The 20,199-nt window shown below is 36.8% G+C and overlaps 1 protein-coding gene across 9 annotated transcripts in view; it reads right to left on the minus strand.

The window, feature by feature from the left end:
• The window catches only part of CLIP4 (CAP-Gly domain containing linker protein family member 4), a 99,107-nt gene that overhangs the window by 33,213 nt on the left and 45,695 nt on the right, over nt 1–20,199 (minus strand). For all 9 annotated transcript variants that reach the window (XM_031684920.2, XM_072937967.1, XM_072937969.1 and 6 more), the window contains exons 3-9: nt 14,628–14,767; nt 13,755–13,848; nt 12,492–12,653; nt 10,586–10,704; nt 6,984–7,220; nt 3,061–3,196; nt 619–759 (exon numbers count right to left, since the gene is read on the minus strand). In XM_031684920.2, coding sequence (XP_031540780.1) covers nt 619–759; nt 3,061–3,196; nt 6,984–7,220; nt 10,586–10,704; nt 12,492–12,653; nt 13,755–13,848; nt 14,628–14,767 — 1,029 coding nt within the window. The remainder of the gene's footprint in view (nt 1–618; nt 760–3,060; nt 3,197–6,983; nt 7,221–10,585; nt 10,705–12,491; nt 12,654–13,754; nt 13,849–14,627; nt 14,768–20,199) is intronic.

Below are 20,199 nucleotides of genomic sequence, written 5' to 3' on the forward strand. Positions count from 1 at the left end.
CCATGTACGATGTCAGAGAGGGAAGAGACCAAAGAGGGCTGGGGTCACCAGGGAGGTTTTCATGGGCAGCAGGGTCTGCATAAGGAAGTAAAGAAAAACTGAGACCCCAAAAGGCAAAAGTCAAATACTCCCCACAGACAAAGCATGAAGGGAAGAGCGATAACCACGTACACAAAAGGCAGTAAGACATGACAAACCGCAGCTCAACTACGAAGCAGGAAGAGACTCCATGAGAGAGAGGTCCCTGACCGCCAGGGCAAGAGTCGGACTTTTTCTGATAAGAAAGAATTCACTAAAATTCCTGAGCAAGTGAGAAACACAAAGCTAGTTGTGTTCTATACATATTCTTCAGAGGTACAAAATCGAGCTTTGAGGTTAGATTAGGGGGTGATAAAGGTATACAGATAGTAAGAAAGGAAAGGAAAAATCTGAAATAGTCTTGTCAGGAATTAAAACCATAAACCATGACTGATGTTTAAAACCATGTAGTAGACAAGCTTTATTAAATTCAGGTTTCGCAGGGAGCTAACCAAAAAGCGTGGAGCACTTTAAATATAAGGCATTCCACTAATGAAATTAAAGTGTGGAGAAGACACCTAACTTTCTGATTTGACTTACCAGTGTTTATTTTTGATGTTACGTGAGCTATGTCAATTTTCTGGGCCCTGATGAGAGGTGCAGCTTTTGTAGAAGGAGTGTGTGCTATATTCTTCCTTCGATCTTTTGCTTTGCTTATCTTTGAAAGAGGTGCAAAAATACCTAAGGGAGAATGCAGAGTTTCAGTTCGTGTTAAACAATTAAGAGCATTTCAAATAAAGGGACAAGTACAACCATTCTTATTATAAATCCTTAAGGGCTTTCACAGTGTCTACCGGGTGCCCAGGAGAGAGACACAGTTAAAGAAGTCAAAAAACTTCTTGCCTATAAAGAGCAGGATTCAGGGTCACAAAGAGCAAGACAGGGGAGGGTTTAGTAGTTATTTTTAACAAGTATTATAATACAATCTGACTTATTAAACTAGGTATATCTATTCACTTTGGTGATTATTAGAAGATATAAAAATGGTATTACCAAGTATTTAAAATTATTATAAAACTTTTATAATTGCCATAACTGAGAAGTAACCAAGATACCCTTTAGTAGATGACTAGTTAAACTGTGGTATATCCAGACAATGGAATATTTTCATGCTAAAAAGACCTGGGCTATCAAGCCATGAAAAGACATGGATGAAACTTAAATGCAAATCACTAAATAAAAGAAGCCAACTTGCAAAGGCTCCATCCCATATGAATCCAGCTATTGTCATCCTGGAAAAGACAAAACTATGGAGCCAGAAAAAAGACCAACTGTTGCCAGGGGCTGAGGTGAGGAGGGATGAATAGGGCAGTGAAAATACCCTATAATACAGCAGTGACGAACACACGTCACTATACGTGTGTCCAAACCCACAGAATGTATGACACAAAGAGTGAACCCCTTAAGGTAAACTATGAACTTTGCATGCAAATAAACTCCAAATTGATTAAATAATATAGTATTTAAAAATTAAAACATTCAAAAAAAATATATAACCTGTAACTAATCCTTGGATTAGGAAGAACTATCTATTTTAGCATAGAAGCAAGGTAAGAAACTATAAAGGAAAAATCTTTTAACTACAGAAAACTGTATGTCCAAAAACACTGCAAATTAAGTCCAAAGTCAAATGACAAACTGGGCAAAAATACCTATAACAAATATAAGGGCATAACATTCTAGATATGTATTTACATTTTTAAAAACTCTTATTTAAAAAAAAACCCACTAATAACCCCAATTTTTAATGGACATACAACATGAATAATTATTTTTTGGCAATTGCCAAGATAACAAAAAATACATATACTACAATACAACATTTTAAATGTTTTATTTCACCACAGAGAAATATGAATTCAAACAGAAATTTTCACCCATCAAATTGGAAAAATTAAAGGAAATGAAGCCATTAAAAATCACATTTTCAAACAATGTTTAAAGATTTGGGGGAATTATAGAATGGCAATCAAAAAAGTAGAATACATAACTATATACAATCCAAATTTTGCAGAAAAAAATACAGGTGATTTTATTTTCTTTCTTTCTCCTTTTTTTAATGTTTTTTAGATCTAATACAATGGGATATTTTTAATAAAGAAAAAATTTTGAAACATAGACTCAAAAATGAGGCTCCCTTTGTATAACAAAAGGAAACTAGTGATTTTGATAAATTTATAAGTTACCAAATAGTTAATATTTTAGGGGGTGCTTACAGGGAACCAACCACTATTCTAGGTGCTTTACATATTTATCAACACACTTAATTCTCACATGAACTCTTGAGGTATTGTTACCCTCATTCTGTAGAAGAAAACTGAGGCACAAGAAGAGAAAGAAGGTCCCACAGCTGGTAGGCAGAGCAGCAGATTCACACTCAAGCAGTCAGGCGCCAAAGCCCACGCCCTTCAACATTATACCACACTGCCTCCCCGTCAAGCCGCAAGATGAGATACCATGCAACCAGGGAAATTAATGTTCTACGAAAATACTTCACAGCAAGGAAAAATATTCACAACAGTGACAAAAGCAAACTGAAATCAATGTGTTATGGTGTGTGTGTGTGAGAGCGAGAGAGAGCAAGAGAGAGCAAGTGGGGGGAGCATATAAAATTAAACAAACACTTGTCAGAGAAAGAATCATCCCAGCCCCAGAGCACAGTAAAAACACGTTGGTGTCACTTGCTTCTCCAATTTTTCAAGTCTCTCAACCTCCAGAGCTCTATGTCCTTGGCAATAAAGAGTAAAATCTCTCCTTCAGTCACGACCCCGCCAAGAGCAGGGTTCAGGAAGGTCTACAGAGCTGGGCACACTCCCAGTAAGACCCCCTCTCCCATCACAGCACTGCTCACAGCCGGAAAAGGGCAGCCCCTGCTTTTATCATGTAAGTAACTGGGGAGATAGTTTTATTTTAAACTAATTTAAAATAATAGAAATTTACTCTTTTATCAATTCTCATTATATTTGATAATATCAATCTTACCGTATTTGGGGGCACATTTAAAGTACTGGACTTTCCCAACACTTCCATTGTTTTTTCCTTCTGGTTCATCCAATTCAATGCCAGCCCACTGCCCACTTGCAAATTCAGTTGTTCCACAAAATCTTAATGTTCCAACCTAAATAAAACATAAATTGGAGTAACTTTTGAGTATTACTAGTAATTCTAAGTGTCCTACTCTTACAACTTTATCATGGAAGTTTTTAAAAAAAATCTCTCAAAGTAGACTTCTGAAAAAGGAAAATATTACCAGGGATAAAAAGAGACCTTAAATAATCATACAAGTGTCAATGGACCAAGAAGGCCTAAGAATCCTAAACCTATATGCACCTAACAATTGAGCTTCAAAACATATGAAATAAAAACTGATAGAACTGAAGATAAACAGACAAATCCACAGTCACAGCTGGAGACTTCAACAAACCTCTCCCCATAATCAATAGGCCCAGCAGGCAGAAAACCAGTGAGGATATAAGAAACTGAAAACTGAAACCAGCTATAAGCCAATTCAGCCTAACATTTATAAAATATTCCATCTGAAACAGAATACAAATGTAAAAGAGTAGAAATCATACACAATATGCTCTTAGACCATAAAGGAATTAAACCAGAAATCACTAACAGAAAGATATATGGAAAAATCTCTTAACATTTGGAAATTAAACAATATACTTCTAAACAACCTATGGTTTAAGAAAAAGAAAATCACAAGGGAAATAATAAAATATTTCAATTGAATAAAAATGATAACAAAATAAGTCAAAATTTGTGGATGTAGCAAAAGCAGTGCTTAGAGGCAAATTTATAGCATTAAAATGCTTGTATTAGAAAAGGTCTCAAATCAATGATATAAACTTCCACCCTTACAAAACTAGAAAGTGAAAACCCAAAGCAAGCAAAAGGAGGAAATAATAAAGATAAAAAATTAAGAATGGAAAAACAATAGAGGAAAATCAATGAAACTAGAAGCTAGTTCTTTGGAGGGATAAATAAGATACACTTTTAGCTGGAGAACAGGGGAAAGAAAAGAGAAGACACAAATTACAAACATCATGAATGAAAAAAGGACACTATTAAATTCCTTCAGTCATTTAAAGACATAGTAAGAAAATATTATAAATAATTCTATGCCTACAAATTTGACAAATTAGATGAAATGTTCCAATTCCTTAAAAGACACAAACTGTCAAAGCTCACACCTGAATTGAATCCGTGGTTAAGAATCTTCAAAACAAAAATGCCCTACAGACCCAGATGGCCTCACTGGTGAATTTGACCAAAGAATTTAAGGGAAAAAAATCCCAATTCCACACAAACTCTTCTAGAATATAAAAGCAGAGGGATCCATTCTCAACTCATTTTATGAAGCCAGCATTACGCTGATATCAAAACCAGACAAAGACACTATAAGAAAGCTATAGACCAATATCCCTCATGAACATAAACACAATAATCCTTAACAAAATAGCAAATCAAATTCAGCAATACATTAAAAGGACAATACAGCATGACCAAGTGAGGTTTATCATGAGAATGCAAGGCTAGTTCAACATTTGAGAATTAATCAGTATAATTCATCATATCCACAAATTAAAGGCAGGGGTAGTGGGAAGAGGGGGTTTATTCTCTGGACATAAGCAGAAAAACGCTCAGCAAACTTCCTCAACTTAATAAAAGACATCTATACAAAATCTATAGCTAACAATTGCCACACTTCATGATGAGTAACAGAGTGCCTTCCCCTCAAGACTGGGGACAGGGCAAGGATGCTGGCTCTTACCATTCCTATTCATCATTATACTGAAGGTCCACGGCAATGAAACAAGGCAAGGAAAATAAATGCATACAGACTGAAAAGAAAACTATTTCTATTCACAGACAACATGGCTATTTACATAAGATATCTCAAAGAACCTACGAAAAAAGGTCAGCAGACCTAATGAATTTTGCAAAGTAGCAGGATATACAGCCAATATACAAAAAGCAATTGTATTTCTGTATACTAGCAATGAACAACTGGAAAATGAAATTTCAAGCATGCCAGCATTTACAACAACACCAAAGAGCATGAAAAACCTAGGTATAAATCTAACAAAGTATGTGTGATACCTGTATGCTTAAAAACTACAAAAGTTTGATGAAATAAACCAAATACCTATTAAATAGGAGATATATTGTGTTTAAGATTCAAAGTCTCAATATTTTTAGTATGTCAGTGCTCCTCAACTGGTCTATGTTTAACACAACCCATTCAAAAATCTCTGCAGGATTTTTTTGTAAACCTCTTTCAGCTGACTCTAAAATGTACATGGAAAGGCAAAGGAACCTAAAAAAAAAAAGAAAGAAAAAAAATGAAGGCCTAACACTATCTGACTGCAACACCTACTACACAGCCTCAGCAATCACGACAGGGCAGGACTGAAGAAAGGATAATCGTGAGATCAGTGGAGCAGAACAAAATCCGGGAATAGACCCACACTCACGTGGTTACCTGCCAAAGGAGCAAGGGCATCATTTCAAGACAGAGAGGGAAAAAGAAACACACAAACTCTATCTACACCGAGCACTCTCTCCAAAAATTAACTCAAAATTAAATATAAAACCTAAAACTGTAAACACCTAGAAGAAAACATAGTAGAAAATTTCTCAGATTTCTACACACCCAAGCCATAAGAGAAAAACTTAGTAAAATAGACTTCATCAAAATTTAAAACATCTACTCTTTGCAAGACACTCCTAAGAGAATGAAAAGACAAGCAACAGACTGAGAGAAGACAAATGAAACAAGGCTGACTGTGCGATGATGAAGTCAGCCCTGCTGACAGGTATATGTGTGTTCATTGTATGTTCCTACTTTTGTATAGCTTTAAATTATTCAAAATAAAAAGTAAAATAAAACAAGTGCATTCTCAGACACAGGACAGGAACACTAAAAGAAGCTGAATATTAATCCTAGTGGGGGGAAATGCTATGCATTCATCGTTTCTTGATACTTTAGCTCCACAGACAGGACAATGGAAAACAAACAAGTGTCTGTGAATGTATTCATGTGGAAGTTGGTACATGTCATTCTCAACCTAACAGTTTGTAGCTTAACTTCCCTGTTGAAGCAATTGCCTTAGTAAATCAAACTTCTAATTTTAGTGTTTTCTGAGAGAAGTGTATCACCCTCCCCACAGTCACCCCAATATGTAGATATAACCATGTTAGAATTCCACATGCAAGCAGCAATTCCCTGTTCTAGTCTCCACACCAAGCTCTCAACTGACCCCAAAATTTAAACAAAGAGAGAAAAGCAGCAGCACTCCATCCCCCAATATAAGGTACTTTAAAAGAGAGAGTGGCAACAGGTGAATGCCATCCGGAAACTGAGGCTCTGGAGAAAGCGGTGTCTGGAGCACCTTCAGTGGCGTGGGGAGTCCCCTTTTCCATATACATTTTTATTACCAGGTTAAAATCATACCTAAGGCTTCTCTGTTTGTGGGGTCAGGAAGGGAAACACCCAGGAAGGGTGAGGGTAGCCTCTGCTCCACTTCTGCGCAGTGGGAGCAGCGCCGCTGAAGACTGGGGGGTGCGGGGTAGGAGGGATGCAAGAACACTGCGGCCGGAGGACTTCCCGGCTGGTGTCTCCGAATTTACTTGGCAGCTTGGCTGTACTCCATGCTTCTCCCATTCAAACAAAGATGTTTCCATTATTAAGTTCGAACAGCTTAACTTCTTAAATTATACTTTACAGTAACCGTGATTCGAAGTTTCACATTTCCCATTAATTATCTTTCTACCTACATATTGAACTTAAAAAAAAAAAGAACAACAACCTCAAAACCACACTGTATGCCTCCTGGGAGTGCAGGCCACGTAATGACCCCGGACATAGCTCTAGAGACCGCAGCCACCTACTGTACCTTCTGTCCTGCAATAACAACACGGTCCCCCAACTTCAGGCCAAGTGACGTCAGCATCGCCTTGCTAGTAACCCGATCGTAATTTGGAAGCAAAGGCTTTGAGAGATCACAGGACAGAGGCACCGCGTCGAGCAGCATCTGCTTGATTTCTTTGGCAGTTGCCGCAGCATCGGCCATTTCTAAGGGCATCTCAACTGGGTCTGGGACAACGTCGGCAGGGATCTGCCCTTTGTCATTCTACAAATAAACAGAAGAGAAACTTCTCAGGTCCTATCTGCTTAGAGCTCTGCACAGTCACCTAAAATTATTTTTGGAAAAAAGTTAATTTCATTCATCATTTATTTATTAAAGAGTATTTACTGAACATCTACTAGATGCCACACACCATTCTAAGCGCTAAAGACATACAGGGAAGAAACAAAAAAAAAAGCCCTGCCCTCAAAAAGCACACAGCCTGGTGACAGACACAGACTACAATCATGCAAATAAAACAATAAAACATATGGTTAAAAAAAAAAGATACAAATGAACTTATTTACAAAACAGAAATAGACTCACAGACATAGGAAACAAACTTACGGTTACCAAGGGAAAGGGGGTGGGAACGGATAAATTGGGAATTTTGAGATTTGCAGATACTAACTACTATATATAAAATATATAAACAAGGTCCTACTGTATAGCACAGGGAACTATATTCAACTATATCTTGTAGTAACCTATAACAAAAAAGAATATGGAAAGGAATATATGTATGTATATGTATGACTGAAACATTATGCTGTACACCAGAAATTGACGAAACATTTTAAACTTATTATACTTTAATTAAAATAAATCAAAAAATAAAATAAAAAATGTTACATCAAAGGGTAAAAAGTGGCAGAGAGAACACTAAGGCAGGGAAGGGGAACAGAGGACACAGGAACACAGGTGGCTATTCATGCACAGGGGTCAGGGATGGCCTCACTGCTAAGAGGCACCAGTGCAGCGGCCCGGGGAGATGAGGGAATACTGTGCAGGTTAGCTGGTAGGGAATGCGGTCCAGGCTCAGCGTGCCTGGCTGCACAGGCTTGGAGAAGGCAAGTCTGGAGACAGAGGTCACAGGACTGACTGGCTTCCCTACCCAAGATCCGAGATTCCCTCCACTCTCCCAGAGCTGCCACCCTGGTTGGCTCTGTGACCTCGACCCATCCTGCCCACTTGTGGAATGACTCAGATTTCAGGAACAAAATCTATGGTTTCAATACTTCTAAAGTTTGGGCTATAATTGAGAAAACAACTCTGCTCGCACTCTAAAAGAGAGGAGGCATCGCCCTGCAGTGAGATAAAATGGTCAGTGGCAAGCCCACTAACATCTGCACGCAAAAGCAAAACCCAATTATACAAAAATTGCCTTATTCGGTTTTCACGTCAAGAAAAAGCTTGTGAATAAAACAGATAAAAATCCTTCCTGGTAAGAGTTTATACTGTAGCAAGAGAGACCAACTAAGCAAGTAAAACACGACTACCATTTCCAGTCTGCCAACTGGGAGAATTAGCAAGGGAGATACGCATGGATGGCGCGCTCAGAGCCACCGCCACGGTCACTGCAGAGATGACCCTGCGATCCACGTCCGGACCCACCAGACTCAGCCCTCCTGCTTCCTGCTGCCCTTCCCTCAAACAAGCTATCTTTCTTCTATGCTCCCTCACCAAAAACTCAGACTTTATGAGGAAGATTCCGGACTATCATCTTCCCTCAGTGAGACAAAACCAAGATTCTTTTGCTCAGAAACCTTTTACCCTTTTCTTATCCTCTGATAATTACCTGCAAATGATCCCCATGGATAAAAGAATGAAGCTTTTAGAACACACTTAGTTTGCAAGTGCCTCACATTTTTTTTGTTTTGTTTTAAAATTTAAGTCAGTTTGGTCCTAAGTAAAAACACGGTAGGAAGGCATGTCATCAAATTTCTGGAATGGTGATGACCTACTCTGATTTCAGATTTCAAAGCAAAATTACAAAATTTAATAAAATCTCTACAGCACTCAGATGTACTCTTGGAAAAAAGAGGGAGGGAAAGAACTTTTTTAAATCAACAAACCTGTCCTGATGAGTATTTTACTTCAGATTTTTGTTAAATCACAGACTTCTATTAATTCCTATATAAAATTTAGCAACTAAAACTTCTGTTAAAAAAAGTTAAATAAAAATAACAACAATGATGTCATATTAACATAAGAAGACCTATTCATGATTAATTACAGAATTTCATTTTCTTCTAAAGCAGTGGCTATCAGGGTTATGATCTAAGGGCTACTGCCAACCCACACATTCAATTTGGCAATCTATTAATTGCTTTTGGCCTGAATTGGTAATTTACCTCAATGACATACCTCACTGCATCTTCCTAGACTCAAAATATTCTCTCCACAAATGGGGTTTTGCCAACAGCTGTACCAGCAAAAACAAACACCTTCACACTCCAGCCAAAATGAACTATCATCTCCTAGCCTTTGTGCACACTATTCTCCCTGCCTAAAATGCCTTTCTCAGCTTCCTCCTATATCTGGTTAATTCTTAACTGTGTTTAAGCACTCAATGTCACCTTTGCCAGGAAGCCTTCCCAAGGCTTGGATAGACACCCCCTCCCATGTAAGCCCACGACACTCTGTGCTACATCCCACCTGTCCTCCATCATAACACACTGAACACTCTACAGCACAGCTGACTGCTTTCTTGTCCATCCTCCCCTCCAGACTGTATTCTATTTGAGAACAGATTTATTGTTGCCTTCTCCCAGGGTTCAGTAAATACTAGGGTATGAAGGAAACGGGGAGGGGTTAATTAACTAATTGATGGGTTTAAACAGAGAGAAAAGTGACAAAGAAGTAAGGGGAGGAGAGGAAACAGGAAAGTGGGGAGGGGGAGGGAAAGATGGCGAGAGATGGGGCTTTCTGTAACACTGTCTACCCCTGCCCCTTCAAGGGAAGGCACAGACCCAATTAAGGATTCCTGCCAGAGTAAGTCACCGTCATCAATATAAGGGAAAAGAACATGGAGAACCACTCTTGTGAAAACAATAAAATACCAAAGGATCTGAAGATTATGAAATTCAACCCAGTCTGTTAATTTTGTAAATCTGTCACATTACCACGAAAAAATAAAATTTTCATTTAAGTTGATTTTAAAGATTTACTTCATTCTTAAATACTCATCTTTTACCTGTCTGAAATATAACATCTCTCCAAAACAATTTAAAATACGATTAAATACAGAAATTTAACTTTAATATATACATTTTTATTTAACAACTAATGTTTCATCTATGTATTAGGAGCCTAAATAAAAGATACTTTTAAACTCAAAGAAGATACTTTCAAGAGCATTTTACTTAGCTGAAAATTTTGTAAAGTTTATTAATATAAAAGGACTGAAATTCACTGCTATTCCTTAATGCATTTGAGAAAAAAGTTCACCATCATTATTCTTTATATGCAGCACAAAAATATAAATTATTTGCTCACATAAGAGTTCTATAACATCCATATTCAACTGGGAGATACTGTTAGATGTTTTAATCCTTTTAATATTTTTTGCTTTTAATTTAACCTCTTACCCTAAATGCAGGATTGGCTCCATGCTCCAATAAGCATTTCACAGTACTTGCACACAAGTTATATGCGGCAATATGCAGAGCTGTTCCAAAATTAAAGTCACTGCAGGTGGCATCCACATCTGCAATTAAAGATCACAGGTGTACTAACTAAAATTTTAAATTAAGCTATTATAACATAAAAGGAGACGGGCTACGTTTATTGGGGGGGGTAGTGGTATTTATTGGCCATTTAAACCAACCCACTAGAAGGACTATACTCACTATTTTCTTAGTACAATAAAATTTCATCATCAAATGGACTGATATTATCGTGGATTTTCCAACCATCACAAACTAAACTATATTTAAAAGCAATTAATGGCAATAATTCATATTTATAAAAGGAAATATCTTAACACACTTCCATTAAACCTCTTGCATATGTGCTGTGACAACTATAATGACATAGTAGGGAGGTCAGGGACTAGCAAACCATGGCCTATTGGCCAACTCCAACTCACCATCTGTTTCTGTAAATAAACTTTTATTGGAACACAGCCATACATGTGGCATGTAGCCACAGAGAATATGCATATGCCACAACTTTAGAATCAAGTAGCTGCAACACAGACCATGTGGTCCACAAAGCCCAAAATATTTACTATCTGCCTCTTTGCAGAAAAATTCGTAGGTAAAACAAATATGCAGAATTCTCAACCAGGAATAAGTTAAAGAGTAATTAAACATATGCTCCATGCTTACATATTGTATTCATTCACAACACTTTATGTTACAAATGAATCTGCACTTGACAATAAGAATGGGAATTCTGCAATTTTAGGAACATTTTAATAACTTTCAACAAATCATCACGATGTTATACATAGACACGGGAAATCTTACAGATTTGGAAGTCTCATTTTGAATGTTTCCTAACAAGGGTTTAATATGCCTCTGGGTTCTGCTGATCCTACCTTAATCTAAACCACACCAGTCCACATGCCCTTCCTACAACTCCAAACAACCAAGACATGCTCTGGACAATCCCCCCCTGAATTATTAAAGACACTGTACTATCAAGAGAGACCTTCTGACTAACATTATTCAAAAAGTGAAAAAGTAAAAAGGTGAAGAGGAAATGGACAATTACACAAAGCAGAGGTTAGAAACAAACATTCTGGGAAACTTATCTACTAAATCTCCAAAACAAGTCTTCTACAAATGGAGAAACACTGCATACAGCCTTTAACTTAAAGCAATGCTACTGCACTAGCCCTTGTTTCTTTCTCAAAAGAAAACTGCCCCCCTGAGATGACCCAGAGAGAACATCAAAATACCAGGGCTGTGATTTAGACATTACAATGTTCAATTTTAGGATAACATCAAGACAGGAGGGAAAAGAAATTTAAAAATAATCATCCTTTAATGGAATCACTGAATTTCAGAACTGAATGCCACCTAAAATAAATATTTTTTATGATTTCAATGCTTAGCTCTGCAGGTTTTATTGCTCTATTTCTGGTTACTCAAATAAGAAAAAAATTATACACAGATTCAAATACACTTTGTAAAATCCATGTTATAGTGGGGAATTTACAGAGATATTAATACCCAGAGAACACTTTATTTTGTGTCTCTTTGTACTAGGTCTTTTGTGAAAGGATAGTAACTAATTTTCTTTTTTTTTTTTTCATTTTTATTGATTCATAATCATTTTACAGTGTTGTGTCAAATTCCAGTGTTCAGTACAATTTTTCAGTAACTAATTTTCAATAAAGAAAATTTAAACTATGAAAAATAAAATGGGATAGGAGGTCACATGGAACAAGAAGGATTAGAATTAAACATCTCTTTGAATTATAATTTTTTTTTGCCATGAATAAAGTCTTCAATTAATAACATCTAATGGTGATCTTATAGTACTTGCCTTTTGGTTTGGATGTCTTCAGAATCACTCTTATAAGCTCAGGGACGTCAAAATAAGCAGCATAATGCAAAGCATTCATATTTGTCCAGCGACTCCGCAAACTCACATCTGCTCCCAGATCAATGAGTTGAGTTGCAAATTTTACAGCTGTATCAACGTCACCTAGAGAAGGTTTTCTAAATTATTTTTCTTCAGTATAGATTTTAAGTTCTAATGGATGGCCATCTACTACCTCATTTAAAAAGCCAAAGCAAACAGCATCTTGAATACTCTTACACCTCAAAAAGGTCACAAGGAATTTATTCTAAGAAAATGACCATATTCAGGGATATGATCGACACTTAGCTATAAAGATGTTCATCACAGCACTTTTTATTATGAGTAAAATTCTGAAACAACCTAAAAGTACAATAATAAGACATTGGTTAAATAAATTATGAGACATCCATGTAATGGAATACTACAGAGCCATTAAAACCAGTGCACTAGACCCGTGCTCCACAGGGTACACTCTGTGGACCAATGCCAGCCCCAACCTGCAGTATGTACCTTTTATAATTCTTTTCTTTTTCCCTATGCAATCATTTCTTCTGAATATATTAACTGAAATGTAATTTTATGCTTTTGAAAAACATCTGGGCTCATATTGTATGTCTTTATTTTTCTATTATAAACACATTTTTATCTTATTTTACAAAAATATCAGTCTATGATGGATTGCAGGAAGGAAAAAAAGAGTCCTTCACCATCAAAAGTTTAAGAAGCACTATATCAGACTACAGAAGAGATGTTCACAATATACAGTTAAGTAGGAGGCAGGTGTAAAACACGGTAAAGCATAGGAGAACACCAATTTTGGCAACTATGCACATATGTTATATATGTAGGAACAGACCTTAGACCTAAAGAGTAGGTTCTGTACGGATTGGGAAGCCTGAGAAACTGAGCATGGATTGTCAAACCTTGCTGTAAACTCTCAGGAAGGTTCTACATGTTACCAGTTACTCTCACCTAGCAAGCAGGCAGGCATGAAGCCTGTTCCAGAAAAGTTAGGAGGCACCAGGAAATTATAAAGAACCCGTGGGAAAAACGGGAGGAAAGGAAACGAGGTATGTGGAGGACCTAACTTAATCCTCACCTATTCAGGGAATATTATTATCATCAGCTAGGTGCCCTCCCAAGGGCTCCGGTTGGCATGAACATAGCTTACACAACCACAAAGAAAGATGTCTTAAACCACTAACAGGTTTACCACATACTTACCAATACCATGAGCTCCAGATTTGCAAGTGTAATGTAAAAGAGTCATATCTGTCAATCCATCCCTGTCATTCACATTGCAACCTCTCTTAAGTATCTGAGGAAACAAGGGAGAAATTATATCGACAAGAAGTCAACTGATTTCAAATCAATGCTGGGGAAACCAAGTTAGTCTACCTTATATGAATTAGTGTTCAATAAAATGAGTAGACAGAACTGGTTTCTCTTAAGGATAAATTTTACATCTGTACCAAACAACAATAATGAAAACTGAACTTGTCACCCAACTGAAGAAAATTCTTAAAGAGTATTCCAAAGTAATCTGGCACTCCAAATATGTTCCTTCACCTCTCAAAGGACAAGCAAATTTCCCTTCTATGGATATAATGGTATTTGAAAAAAGTATAAGCTCTCCTTACAACATGACAGTGTGCTGGTCAAAGAATCCAGCATTATTCTTTTATTTCTCTTTTAAAAAAATCAAAAATTTAAAAAAATTATATTTAAGCCTAGGTCTCTACCAAACTACCCCAAAGTATAGATAAGCGTGACAGTAAGAAAATCCCCTCATGAAAGTATTTTTTAAAGTTTACAAATTAATTTGTACAAAGAAAGAAAATACGAAAAATGCCTGCTCCACCAAGAGTCTATCATGTCAGAGTTCCAGGTGCAAGGAAGTGAGGGGCATGAGGGAAAAGATGGAAACTGTACAGGACCAACTCACTGCTCCAGGACAAACCCGGAAATAAAGAAAAGAGTCAGAATCTTTGAAAGGTTTCCCCTTCATCACCACCTTTCCATACAGAACCGGGGGGGGGGGGTCTATACAATTAACAATACAAACAACACAAAAGTTAAAAAGTAAGAATTCCTTACCTCATTTCCAATAACATCAATGTTTTGCTGGACCTGAGGAACCCACTGTCTTAAAATGGCAAATAATTCTGATACAGAAGTTTTGGGATCAAAGAGAATTTCCTGGCATGATGTATCATTAGGATCAAAGAAAGAAAACTCTGTTTGAAATAAAAAAGATATTAAGTTAAATTTATTAAAATTTCCAAATAAATATGTTGAAAATAATATACAGTAAGACCAGGGCTCAAATAACATAGATATTTTTAGATGCTGGGAAAAGGAAGTTTACCTTAAGCAATTCTCAAAACCAAAGTCAGAATCACCAAAAAGTATGAGGCATTCCTGAACTTTCTTAAGAATGAGATTTCCATGCATCATACCATATCTTATCACAAATGAAACAAAAATCTGAGCACACTGATCTTAAACCCTCAACTGAGAACTTGTTCTAAAGCACAGAAAATTTGTCAAATTTTACACATATTTTCACCTTTCAAAATATTAATATATCATGAACAGTACATTCACATCCATGGTTAAAACATACATAATAGAAAGAAATATGCCAAAATATCAACAGTGTACTTGAACAATGTGTAATTTTAAATATTCTTTCTAGTTTTCTGTATTTTCTTAATTTTCTATAATAAACAGGTGTGACCCGGACCCACTAGGGAGCATGAGGGGAATCGCTATGTACACACACAGTAATGAAGCAGCATCTGACGACAAGAAACGAAGCCTTGGGACAAAGTGACTGGGTTATTTTGGAACACATGTTAGTGAAAACATGGAATACTAGACAAAATTGAACCTGATTTCAAAATCTTTAACACTTCCTTAAGTTTCAGAGAAAACAGAGCATCCTACGGCTGGAGAATAAAGGAGAACAGAAGAAAATCAGATTCTACTACCCTGAACAATCTAAAAGAAGGCAGGGAATCTTAAAAACGGAAGCGTCTAAAGAAGAGAGCATTACAGGCAATATTCACAGAGTGCTTACAACTGACCCAACAAACACTCTACAACTCTTCACAGACACCCCACCTGGAAGGTATTATTCTTATTTTGCAGGTAAGGAAATCAAACTTCAGACTAAACAATACTTACTCAAAGTCACACAGCTAGTAAGTGGCAAATCTGGGGTAGAAACCAGGTCTGCCTCCAAAGTCTATCTTCTTTCCTCTATTACACTGCCTCCTAAGAGAATTCACCAATAGCAGGATTCGTGTGGTTTTTACTTTTTTTTTTTTGTACTTTATTTTCCAAAATTATCCTAGATACATAAACTCTTACTTTTAGAATAAACATGAAAGATGAATTAAAGATGAAAGGAGAAGCACAAAACCAAGGATGTGTGTAAGAGCAGAGCCATCCATTTGAAGGGAATCAAGAAGACTGAAACAAGAATGAGACACTCTCCAAAACCTAAGACAACGAAATGGTCTTCTACATATAAGTAAAAAGGGTCAAAAAACAATCAGTATGTAACACATACCAAGTACTCGAACACAGATTTGGGTGTGTTTCGCATATATAGCAGTTGACTGGATTTTTTTTTTTTTTTGGTCTAACTGATTCACCCATTCAATAAATATTTATGGATCAGTCACTTTTCTGGGCATTGGGTATTTCTAATAGAGAAATTTCTAAATATATATACCTAAAAAGACTCTTCTGTGTCATGTGACTATAGGAGACATGTACAAGAATGCTTACTCTAGCGTTGATTATAATAGCAAAATAACTGAGAAACTGAAACATTTCTCCATGGAGGAATGGATAGAATGTGGTTTAGCCACAGGATAGACTTGATGCTTTCATACAACTAAATAAATGGATCAGATATCTATGTCATGAATTAACAAGGACTGTTCTCAAAAAACATACTGATCAATAAAATAAGTTAAAAAATAACACACAACATCTGTCATTTACAAAAAATTACAAATATACAAAACAACACTATATATTGTTTAAGGGTGCTCATGTAATATAGTAAATGTATAATTAAATGGTCTGAAATATTCACACTAAATATAAGATAGTGGTTGCCTCTGGGGAGCATGGGGAATGGAACCACAAAGAAAAATGGACAGAATTTCAACTTTAAGGTTTTAATTCTTGTAACTGAAAAATAAGACCTAAAGGAAATAAGACAAAATGTGAGTATTTATTCTTTCTGATGGTGGATATGTGCAACACATGTTTGCTATCACTGTATTTTCTGCATTTTTAAAGGATTTTTTTAAATGAAATGTAATGGGAAAAGAACATAGTAACAATAAAGTAACAAACATGTCAATAAATCTGTGAGGCTTATTTAAAGAAAATTGAAGGGGGAGGGGACTTAAACAGAGAGAGACACATCATGTTCCTGGATTGGAAGATAAAATACTAACGGCTGTCAATTTTCCCAAGAACAATTATTTAAAATAATTTCAATTCAACTCACCAAGATTTATTTGTAAGAAGATACAGACAAAATTATTCTACCGTTCATCTCTGTTAGAGCTTCTCAAACATTAACATAGATAGGAATCGCCTAGGGATTTTGTTATGATGTAGATGCTACTCCATCAAGTCTCAAGTGAGGCCAGGACTGCATTCTAACAAGCTCCCAGCGACGCCAATGCTACTAGACTAAGGACTATACTTTGAGTAGCAAAGATCTAGAAAGTAAATGTAAGAGAAATAAGTAAGAGTATTTTAACTAATAAGAATAATGATCGGGGTGGGGGGCAGGATACTAGCCCACCAAATACTAAAACATGTAACAATGCTTCAGTAATTATACACTGAGGTAACGGCAAGTAGCAAACAGCCCATTTAAATGCTAATGATAACACATTATTAAGTGCTTAATATGTGTCAGGGACTGTTCCATGCACTTTACGTACATTATCTAATTTAATACTCATAACAACCATATGAGGTAGGTAATATTATTGTCCTCATTTTATCAAAGAAAAAATAATGGGAGAGACAATAGGTAATTTTCCCAAGATCACACAACAGGTAAGTAAGTGGTTGAGTCAGGATTAAAGCCAGATTGATTTATAATATTAACCTCTATGCTACATACACTACATTAACAAATCTAATGACACCCAAAATTCAGCTTCTATACAGGGGAAAAAAAAGAAAAAGTTTTAATCAAAAGAAAGGGGGTAGGGGACTGAAGAGGATGTGTCACTTCAAGTCATGATGGAGTAATATATTATTTTTCTATCTGAAACGGCCAAAAAAAAAAAAATGAAAGATGAAATGAAGTTTCCAAGGCACTGGACATCAGGCAATGACAGCAATCTCCAAGAGACAGGATACAAGCACGTGAGTCTTACAATTGCCCCCACGTTTCTTCCTGGGGTCTTTCCAGATCTGAGTGCAAAGAGAGGGAAACCAAAAAAAAGCCCAGCAGGCTCACTGAGCTGAGGAGACAAAGCTGAGAGCCCAAGGAAGTAAGGCAGTTAGAGTTCACAGGGCAACATACCAGAGAGGACAGAGGTGCAAAGCAAGAGAACCCCCAAGGTCTGTGGACAGTCTCCCTTAAGTAGTTAACACATACTTGTGAGGAAAAACCTGAGGTGAGAAAAAGAACCATCCAAAAGAATTAGAGGGATTAGTGCTGAGTGAGCGTATAGGGCCTAGAACAGTGCCTGTTCCCACCAAAAAGACTGGGGAAAAGATTCACCAGGCTTTGGGTAAAGTACTCAGTAGTGAGGAATAATTAGCCCCAGATTAGCGCTGCTCCAGAACCACTTAAGAAAATCATAACAGAAAGACCTGAAAGGGTCAAACTATTTCCAAGTAAATTAACTGCATTCCAGAACAAAGCTCAAGAATATTTATAGGAACAGAAAAATATCCAGCACCCGACAGGTAAAATTCACAATGTCTGGCATCCAATCAAAGATTCCCAGCCATGCAAAGGGAAAAAGGGACCTATAATCAGGGGAATGATCAATTAAACCAGGCCTAGAGTTGACACAAATACTATAATTAACAGAAAAGGACATTAAAGCAGCCATTATAACTGTATTCCAAAGGTTCACAAGGTTAAGTAGAGACATGGATAATATAAAAAAGACCCAAATCAAAATTAGGGATGAAAACTACATGTGAGATGAAAACTACACTGGCTGAGCTCATCAGCTGATCAGACATTGCTGAAGACACAGCAATAGAAACTACCCAAAATGAAACACAGAAAGAAAAGGAATTTTTAAAATATGAAAAAAGCCATCAGTGAGCTGTGATAAAGCTTCCAGCTGGTCTAATATATCTGTAACTGGAGTGTCTGAAAAGGGGCAGAAAGTTTATCTGAAGAAATAATAATTACCCAAACTTAATGAAAACTGGAACCCACATATCCAAGAAGCTTAACAGACCCCAAGCATGAGAATATAAAAGAAAACTTCACCAGTGCACATGACAGTAAAATTACTCAAAATCAATGATAAATAGAAACTCTTCAAAGCAATCAGGAAAAAAAATTTAGAAGACAATACATACAGAGAAACAAAAATGATAGCCAGTTTCCTGAGAGAAACAACGTACATGGAAACACAGAGAAGCAACACTTTAAAGTACTGAAAGAAAAACACTATCAACCTAGAATTCTATACCTAACAAATATATTTTTCAAAAGAGAAGATGACATAAAGATGTTTTCAGACATATGAAAGCTGAAAAGAGCCCTCACCACCAGATCTGCACTACAAGAAATGTTAAAGGAAGCCCACAAGGCAGAAAGAAAGTGCTATCAAGTGAAAATGCCGTCTGCACAAAGGAATGACTAACACTAGGAATGGTAATCATGTGGGCAGATAAGTTTTTTTTATTATTTCTTGTATCTCTTTAAGAGATAGCTTCATTGTTTATGCAAAAATAGTAACATTTGGGGGGTTTCAATATATAATGTGTGGTCTGTGTGAACTGATTCTAGAGGCATTCAAAGCAAAAGATTCTAAAAATCTGTGTATAGCCTTGCAGGGCAACCACCTGGAGAGTCAACACTGAGCTGCATGCCTAAGTTCTGGTTTGTGTGGGTTGGTTTCTTTTTGTTTCTTGGTTTTAATCTCATTCTCAGCCTCACATTCAATGGCTCCCATTATACCTAGGAAAAAATACAAACTCTTACCGAGGCCTAAATGATCCTGCCTGGTCTGGCCCCTGCCTTCCTCTCCAAGTTCATCTCCTGCCAACCTGCCCTTCAACCACTTTGCTCCTCAGCCACATGGCCTTCCTGCAAGTCTATACCAAAGTTCTTCCCCAACTCTGTGCCTTTGCTTTCCTATTCTTCTGCCTGGAGCACTTCTCTCCAGGCTCTTCTCTCGACTAGCTGCTTCTGATTCTTCAGATGACCAGCCCATCTAAAACAGCCACTCTGCTCCAGTATCCTCTGTCACAGCACTCTGTTTCTTGTCTCCACGGAATTCGTTATAATCTACAATATTTATGTTTTTTGTATCCATTTGTTTGTATAGTACCTGTTTTCCCTACTAGAATGTCGGTCTTGGGTGCTGTGCTATCCTCTGCACCTAGGACAGTACCCAGCACATAATGGGCCCTCCCATTCTGGGTGCCA

This window comes from Vicugna pacos, chromosome 15 (assembly GCF_048564905.1).
Source record: "Vicugna pacos chromosome 15, VicPac4, whole genome shotgun sequence".
NCBI lineage: Eukaryota > Metazoa > Chordata > Mammalia > Artiodactyla > Camelidae > Vicugna > Vicugna pacos.